This window comes from Sebastes fasciatus, chromosome 18 (assembly GCF_043250625.1).
Source record: "Sebastes fasciatus isolate fSebFas1 chromosome 18, fSebFas1.pri, whole genome shotgun sequence".
Lineage (NCBI taxonomy): Eukaryota > Metazoa > Chordata > Actinopteri > Perciformes > Sebastidae > Sebastes > Sebastes fasciatus.
Window position 1 is genome coordinate 26,818,906 of NC_133812.1, and position 9,298 is coordinate 26,828,203.

General features: G+C 38.9%; 1 protein-coding gene across 2 annotated transcripts; it reads left to right on the plus strand.

Annotated features, from left to right (window-relative positions):
• Nucleotides 1–108: 108 nt before the first annotated feature.
• On the plus strand, nucleotides 109–5,525 carry LOC141756538 (kelch repeat and BTB domain-containing protein 11-like). Of its 2 annotated transcripts, XM_074616369.1 has the most exons (3): nucleotides 109–132; nucleotides 2,630–3,412; nucleotides 4,535–5,525. In XM_074616369.1, the coding sequence occupies exons 2-3, from the start codon at nucleotides 3,140–3,142 to the stop codon at nucleotides 5,414–5,416; spliced, it is 1,155 nt and encodes a 384-aa protein (XP_074472470.1). In that variant the 5' UTR covers nucleotides 109–132; nucleotides 2,630–3,139; the 3' UTR covers nucleotides 5,417–5,525. The 2 variants fall into 2 exon arrangements, with proteins under 2 accessions (XP_074472470.1, XP_074472469.1); XM_074616368.1 differs by lacking the exon at nucleotides 109–132 and having other exon boundaries at nucleotides 2,445–3,412.
• Nucleotides 5,526–9,298: the final 3,773 nt, after the last annotated feature.

Genomic DNA, 9,298 nt, shown 5'->3' on the forward strand with positions numbered 1-9,298 from the left:
ATAGACGGTTGCTAAGCATAGACGGTTGCTAGGCATAGACGGTTGCTAGGCATAGACGGTTGCTAGGCAGCAGAAATCTCTCAGATGCCGTTAGGAGCACCGGAAGACACCGAGGACCATGATTTATTTCAGGTTACCTGTTTCATGAACTTCTGTCAGGATACAGCGACCGTTTTATAAAAATAACTTTTTTTTAATCACATTTGCTCCAATCTCGCTTCTTCAGTTTTAAAGTACCAAAACATAAAAGTACACATTATGCAGAATAATGTATATTATTGGATTATACGTATTGATGCATTAAAAGTGTTCATCACTTTCATGTTGCAGCTGGTAAAGGTGGAGCTCATTTTAATGACTTTATATACTGCTGGGTAGTTTAATCTATAATAATACATCATTTATTATAATATACTGCTGGGTAGTTTAATCTACAATAATACATAATTTATTATTATATACTGCTGGGTAGTTTAATCTACAATAATACATCATTTATTATTATATACTGCTGGGTAGTTTAATCTACAATAATACATCATTTATTATTATATACTGCTGGGTAGTTTAATCTACAATAATACATCATTTATTATTATATACTGCTGGGTAGTTTAATCTACAATAATACATCATTTATTATTATATACTGCTGGGTAGTTTAATCTACAATAATACATAATTTATTATTATATACTGCTGGGTAGTTTAATCTATAATAATACATAATTTATTATTATATACTGCTGGGTAGTTTAATCTACAATAATACATCATTTATTATTATATACTGCTGGGTAGTTTAATCTACAATAATACATCATTTATTATTATATACTGCTGGGTAGTTTAATCTACAATAATACATCATTTATTATTATATACTGCTGGGTAGTTTAATCTATAATAATACATAATTTATTATTATATACTGCTGGGTAGTTTAATCTACAATAATACATCATTTATTATTATATACTGCTGGGTAGTTTAATCTACAATAATACATCATGTATTATTATATACTGCTGGGTAGTTTAATCTACAATAATACATCATTTATTATTATATACTGCTGGGTAGTTTAATCTACAATAATACATCATTTATTATTATATACTGCTGGGTAGTTTAATCTATAATAATACATCATGTATTATTATATACTGCTGGGTAGTTTAATCTACAATAATACATCATTTATTATTATATACTGCTGGGTAGTTTAATCTATAATAATACATCATGTATTATTATATACTGCTGGGTAGTTTAATCTACAATAATACATCATTTATTATTATATACTGCTGGGTAGTTTAATCTACAATAATACATCATTTATTATTATATACTGCTGGGTAGTTTAATCTATAATAATACATCATGTATTATTATATACTGCTGGGTAGTTTAATCTACAATAATACATCATTTATTATTATATACTGCTGGGTAGTTTAATCTACAATAATACATCATTTATTATTATATACTGCTGGGTAGTTTAATCTATAATAATACATCATGTATTATTATATACTGCTGGGTAGTTTAATCTACAATAATACATCATTTATTATTATATACTGCTGGGTAGTTTAATCTATAATAATACATCATGTATTATTATATACTGCTGGGTAGTTTAATCTACAATAATACATCATTTATTATTATATACTGCTGGGTAGTTTAATCTACAATAATACATCATTTATTATTATATACTGCTGGGTAGTTTAATCTATAATAATACATCATGTATTATTATATACTGCTGGGTAGTTTAATCTACAATAATACATCATTTATTATTATATACTGCTGGGTAGTTTAATCAATAATAATACATAATTTATTATTATATACTGCTGGGTAGTTTAATCTATAATAATACATCATTTATTCGTTGAATATATTTTGTATTAATAATCTGAATCTGTAAAGTTATTAAATCAATCTTGTGGAGTAAAAAGTACAATATTTCCCTCTGAGATGTAGTGGAGTAGAACATGGAAATACTCAAGTAAAGTACCTCAAAATTGTACTGAAGTACAGTCCTTGAGTAAATGTACTTAGTTACTTTCCACCACTGAGTACATGTTATACTGTTGTGTTTTTCTAAGCATTCTTTACTGCTCCTGTTGGAATAAAATAATTGTTGATTATTTAACTGTAAAGTAGTATTGTGTTTTTGATACCTTCACTTTTTTGCATTAAATCATACCGGGATGTTTGTTGAAATTGATTAGATGTGGCACCACAGACCCACCTAGAAACATTTCCACCAGCCGCCACTGTGCAACATTAAAGTGATGAACACATTAATGCATCATCATTATAATAAAGTAATATAATATATGATGTTGATACTTTAGTAATATTTTGAATGCAGGACTTTAATCTGATGTATCTGTTTATGAAGGACTCTGTGAGCTGGTACTCTGCAGGATGAATCTCGGTTCTGCAGCAGTTCAGGATCCAGTGTGGTTCTGTGGTTCTGCAGAGACTCATTGTTCCTGAGGGGACAGCGGGGCGTCAACACGGAGAACACAGAGAGACCAGTGTGAAGGAGGAAGAGGAGGGAGAGTCATCTTCGGTCACTGAACGCTCTTTGTGTTCGCAGACTCCTCCGGGGCGACGCAGCAAACCTCCCCGGACAGCAGGCTCACCATCCCGGCTTCATCAGGCACCGCGCCCCGCTATAGAGGATGGAGGATCCGGAGGGATGAAACCCAGAGCCGGTTCTGGTTCAGGTGGTGAAGAGGAAGAAGAAAGGAAAACTTGAAGCAACAGAGAGGATAAAGGAGGAGTGTAAAGGGGCGTTTACTGGAGAGAGTCTGGATCTCCAGACGCATAATTGCCTCTGACAGCACCAGCACCAGGACCAGAATCAGGACCAGGACCAGAATCAGGACCAGGACCAGGACCAGGACCAGAACCAGAACCAGGACCAGAATCAGAATCAGAATCAGAATCGTGTTTATTGACAGGTGTAAGAGCCAACATTTGCTTTGGTTTTGTTGGTGCAAGTTAAACAGTATAAAAACAAAAGAATAGATTAAAACGTTCGAATAAAAATAAGAATAACAAAAAAAAATAAAAAATTATACCAATATCGATCTGATCGGACCAGATGGAGGCCGGTGATGGTCCAGGTCTTTGTTCCCAGCTGGACTCATCAGAGATCAGCCTGGAGAACTGCTACGAGCTGCTGCAGAAAGCGAAGAGCTGCGGCTCTGAGCTGCAGAGCCTGAAGGAGCGCGTCCTCCGCTTCATGAGCGACCACTACCTCACGGTGCTGCGGAGCAACGCGCTGTTCGGCCGGCTCACCGCGGCGGAGAGGGAGCTCATCCTGGCCCGGAGGATGGAGGGGACCGAGGTGCTGGCGGTGGCCGAGAGCAGCGAGGTGTGTGCAGCTGTGGTTGTCTGTATCTGTGCAGGGAATTGAGTTAAGAGTATTTAAGGAGCAGGTTGTAATGTGCATGCTGTAGTTGTCTCTCTGCACTCATTGCTGTCTTAATATCTGCATCTGTGTTTTTAATTTCTAGATGGTTTTAATGCAAGTGCATAATGTTTCTACTGCAGCTAAAATATAATGCTTCTGTAAAATACTGTGAAATTAATAAAAAAACAAAAAAACAGTTCAAACTGTATTTTTCATTAACAGTACCAAGCTGTAAATTTCAGCAACAGTATAGGCTAATAATGTTAAAGGGAGTATTTGTAACTTTCAGAAATGCTTGTTAACAGCGACATCTGTGGCCATTAAGTCAAAGAAAGTCAGCGTCCTGTTGCTCGCTCTAAATAGACATGAACAAGCATCGCTCAAAACAGTGAGGCGAGACACGTCAGCTAAAAGCACAATATCACTCTATATTTCAGCTGCTTGGCAGTAATGTTAGCTGACCAGACGAAGGTCTCTCCATGAATCAATGCAGATCCGAGTGTTGGCTTTTCCTGCTTCAGCCTCCGGAGCTGAAGCAGGAAGAGAAACGTTGTCGTCTTCCGACAGCGCCCACAGGGAGACAGCAGCGTTTTGGTCGGAGGCGATAACGTTTCTCTCTGCGGAGCCCCGTCACTTCACAAGACACGGGAAACCTCTGTTGGTCTGGAGGAGCTGCAGCATTTATTTCTGCACAAACGTCCACTGTACATTCACTAGATACTCTCAGAGCTAAACTAACTCTTCTGCAGTGTGGAGTGTGCGCGCATGAACGTGAGGTGGAGCGAGAACGAACGCGGTGTGTGAGTGAAGGCAGGCAGAGGAGCAGAGACTCCGGCCACACGCGAGCGCGCATATGCGAGCGCGCATGGGATCCCGACCCGGTAGATTTATACGTGTAAGAAGTTACAAACAGTCCCTTTAACTGTAAAATACTGTGAAATTAATAAAAAAACAAACAGTTCAAACTGTATTTTTCATTAACAGTACAAAGCTGTAAATTTCAGCGACAGTATAATAATGTTAATTTGACAGTAACCCTGCTGCCAGTTCTTTACTGTTATTTTACTCCGAAATTCTTAACAGTGTGGGAGCTTGGAGAGCAGCCGGCCGCAGAGCCCACAACCAGAGGATCAGAACCACCAGAACCACCAGAACCAGCGGCGGGTTCTGTGCCTGCACCCGGAGAGCCGGCAGTGGGAGGTGCTGACCAGCCTCCCGGAGGAGGTCCCGGCTAAAGGCTCCGGGATGTGCACCATGTATAACTACTTGTTTGTGGCTGGAGGCATCAGCCGCTCCAAAGCGTCGGACCGGGTCTACTGCTACAACCCGCTGACCGGCCTCTGGAGCCAGATCCGCCCGCTGAGCCAGCCCCGCTGCCAGCTCAAACTGGTCCACATGGACGGACACCTGTACGCCATCGGAGGAGAGTGTCTGTTCACGGTGGAGCGCTACGACCCGCGGAAGGACCGGTGGAGCCTCGTGGCGCCGCTGCCCAAAGGCTCCTTCGCCGTTGCTCACGAGGCGACGTCGTGCGGCGGAGAGCTGTTCGTGTCCGGCGGATCGCTCTTCTACCGGCTGCTGCGGTACGACTCCCGCCGGGACGAGTGGGAGGAGTGTCCGTTCAACGAGAGCCGGAGACGCTCCACGGACATGGTGGCGCACCGCAGCCTGGTGTACCGGTTCGACGTGGACCGCGGGGTCAACGCAGCGGGGTCGGTGAACGTGTTCAAGTACAACACGGTGGTGAAGGTCTGGCTCGGCGGCGAGGCCTTCCCGCTGCTCAACCCGCTGCCGTTCCGGTGCGCGGTGCTCGGGGACCGGATCTACTGCGTCAACCGGAGCCAGACTCTCCAGTTCGAGGTGCGGGAGGACCGGGAGGGCTTCCTACCGGAGGTGCTGCCCCCCCCCGCAGAGACCAGAGGAGCCCTGGTGCCCTTCGTCCTCTCTCTGAACCGGGACACCTGATCTGACCCGGGATAAACCCTCTTCAGACCCGGACTGAGACTAAAAACAACAGCTGTGCCTTTTTTCTTTAACTTCCATGTTTCACTTGTTGCTGCATGAAAAGTGGCTGGTTTGAATGTTTATAATAATAATTATATTTAAGGATCATTTTTCAGGCCTCATATCGATACAATACAATACCATACCATATCATATCATACCATACGATACCATACCATATCATACGATACCATACGATATACGATCCATACGATACGATATGATACGATACCATACGATACGATATGATACGATACAGCAGTTAAACTTTTATGTGTTATATGGATAATGAAATAACATCATTTATATCCAGATAAAGACTTAATTTACTACTTCTGTCTCATTAAAGTCACAAAAAATAACTAAAATCTGAAGATTTAGAGACAATAATATGAAATAAAATTTTAAATAGAATAAAAACATTCAAAAGATTATCATTCACCTGCTGATGAAGGTCATGTGCTATGGTCGAAAGCTCCAGAACAGCTACAGAATGGACCTTGAGTTGAGAATGGAAGCAGTAGAACAACAGCTGTGCCTTTTTTCTTTAACTTCCATGTTTCACTTGTTGCTGCATGAAAATGAGCTGAAACAACAAGTGGCTATATTATATTATATTATTTTATATCATATTATTTCATATCTTATAATATTATTTTATATTATATTATTTTATATTATTTTATATTATATTATATTATTTTATATTATATATTAGGACTGGGCAATATATCGATATTACACCAGTATCGTGATATAAGACTAGATATGTCATAGATTTTGGATATCGTTATATCATAATATATCATAAGTGTTGTCTTTTCCTGGTTTTAAAGGCTGAATTACAGTAAAGTGATGTCATTGTCTGTTCAAGCTGTTCTATTATTTCCCTTTTATCCACAGAGTCATTATATCCACATTACTGATGATTATTTATCAAAAATCTCATCGTCTAAATATTTTGTAAAAACACCAATACTCAACGCTTCAATATCGTCGCAATATCCATATATAATATAATTCTTTGCCGTTTTGAAGTCAAATGAACCTCGTTTTGTAACAGTTGAAGGTCAAACTGAAGCTTTTTGTGTCGAACGCTATAAAATAACTGTATTTTATTTTGGTAAATAATCCGACAGGAAGATGAAACCTGCAGAGAACAGACTGATCTGATGTGACTTCAGACAAAGAACGTGTTTTATATAAGAAGTGAAAGTCAAATGTTCGTTCCATTGCAACGTCAGCGCCCAGAAACAGAGCTATACGCTTCCGCCATTTGGACTGAAAGCGACTACCGGACGCCAGTAAAACGTCCGCCTACAAAGTGCCGTACAAAAGTAAAACTAAATTAATTCTATTCTATTGTCATATTCTACTGAAACGGCCTGTGATGAACAATAAAATATTATAAATATAATAAGCGTTTTCAGTCCAAAATGGCGGCAGCGACTGTTTCCAGTTTGTTAACAGACCTGAACTTTATGATGAGGTGTGTTTGACGGCAGGCGGGTGGAGATTAGGACGACAAACATACCAGAAAGCTGTGCAAACTTAAACCCCACCCAGCCGACCTTCCTCAAACAGCTAAAACAAACACGCCCAGCGTTACCTGCACATGAGATCATCCTCTGAAGTGTGACATCATCGTTTCTCAGCCTGGATCCCGTCAGTCTGACACACCTGTAACACAAAATAAATAAATAAATAACAGACATCCTGATCTTATTATATAGACTTCTGATTATTAATTATACATGAATTCCACACCTTTAAAACCTCCTTATGATTAATATTAAATATTATATGGTGTACGGTCTAAGACCTGCTCTATAGATAAAGCGTCTCGAGATAACTTATGTTATGATTTGACGCTATATAAAAATAAATTGAATTCACATTAAAGTGAATAAAACGTGATGAGTTTTAAAGTCAAATCCATATGTTGAAGTTCTTCTTAAAGGGATTAAGTGCTTAATTTAAGGGATATTTAATCATCCGAATAACACTAAAACAGACGCTCTAAAGTAAAAGTCAGTAGAAATGTTTCTACGTTTTCAAAATAAAAGTGTTTTGTGTCTTTGTTTTGGTTGGTTGTCAAATGATCTCCTGATGTTAGAATAGATTATATACATAAACCATCTGGAGACCAGCCCTCCACACTGGAGGCTGTTACATCAGTGTGTGTGTGTGTGTGTGTGTGTGTGTGTGTGTGTGTGTCGTCACACTGCAGATGAAATATGAATGAGTCTCTGTTCACAGTGAAGCTTTCAAATCAAAAAGAGCTGACGGTTCAATCACATTAAAAACACTGCAGCTCAGTTACATGATATGTATTTATCCAGAGCTACTTACAATAAGTGCATTCAACCCGAGGAGAGCAGGACTCATGCAGCTGCATTAACTTCATCAGACACGATGAACTGCTTCAAGTGCTGCAGTTAAAGCTTCAGATCTTAAAGCTTCAGTTGGCGAGATTGGAACAAATATGATTAAAAAAAATTATTTCTATAAAAAGGTTGCTATATGGTGACAGTAGGACATGAAACAGGTAACCTGAAAAAAATCCTGTTCCTCTGTGTCCTCCGGTGCTCCTAACGGCATCTGCAAGATTTCACAGACCGGAGGAAAACAAGCAGTAAGAGCTGATCTGAGGTCTGCTGTCCAGCTGCCGTCTATGAGAGCCGGCTGTCAATCACTCTGAACTCCGACCAAACGGTCAAACTAGGCAGCGCTGATCAAATATGAATCAATATTATATTACGTTAATGCCTATTTCTCTCCTCAGATGTTTTCAGAATCATCTTGTAGAGCACGGTTTAGCTGTCACATGACCGGAGCTCAGCCAATAGGAACGCTCTCTCAGTGAAATGACCTGTGATTGGTCAAAGTCTCCCGTCACCGGCTAGATGTTTTAAAGTCTGAAAACAGAGCCATGAGGAGGAGCAGAAGTCTAGTTATCTCTCAGAACACTTGAATTACAATATGCTGAAAGGTTATTATGGAATTTTGCCCAACGATGCCAAAAACATTCTGCCTACTGCAGCTTTAACAGATGTGTAAAATGTGAGAGAACCCACACATAACGACATGTTGTGTTAAATTTAACAGTTTTGTTCCTGTAGTGTGTGGAGAGCAACGATTTGGACAAAACAGCCACCACACACTAACAGATTCATTCACTTATTGTAAGTCACTTTGGATAAAAGCCGCCTCACTTAAATAAATGTAACGTAATAAAAACTCAGTTTCTCTTTATAATTAGCTCCAGATCACGTCGTTGTTTTCAGGAAGCGTTCTGGGAAATGAGTCGAATAAATGACATTACTTCAGCAGACAGAGAGTCTGGCCTCACGTTGAGATCCTCTCTCAACATCCTGTTTCCTGCAGAATCAAATCAAACCACAGAAACACCATCTTCATCTTCACCATCATCATCTTCATCATCATCTTCATCACTGTCTGCAAATCGATTAAAAGCAGCTTCAGCGTTAACAGCAGGATGAGGTTTCAGATCCACTAAATGCTTCTTTACTCTGAGAAATATTTTATATATCTAACTTCTTTTTGCCCTCTAACAACAAACTATTGTAATAATCATAATGTAATACATTTTAAATAAATATAAATATAATATAATAATCTTTTAACTTACCACAGTTTTGTAGTTACAGGCCTCGACCAAACAGTTTAAGTTCACTCTCAACAATCTGCAAACATTTTATTCCATTAAAGTGAAATACAACATGTTTTTTACTCCTTTTATGATCAAGCACAACGTGTAACACTTTAAAAATAAACTATTCTACATATAACATATTTTTATATATATATATACGTATATAT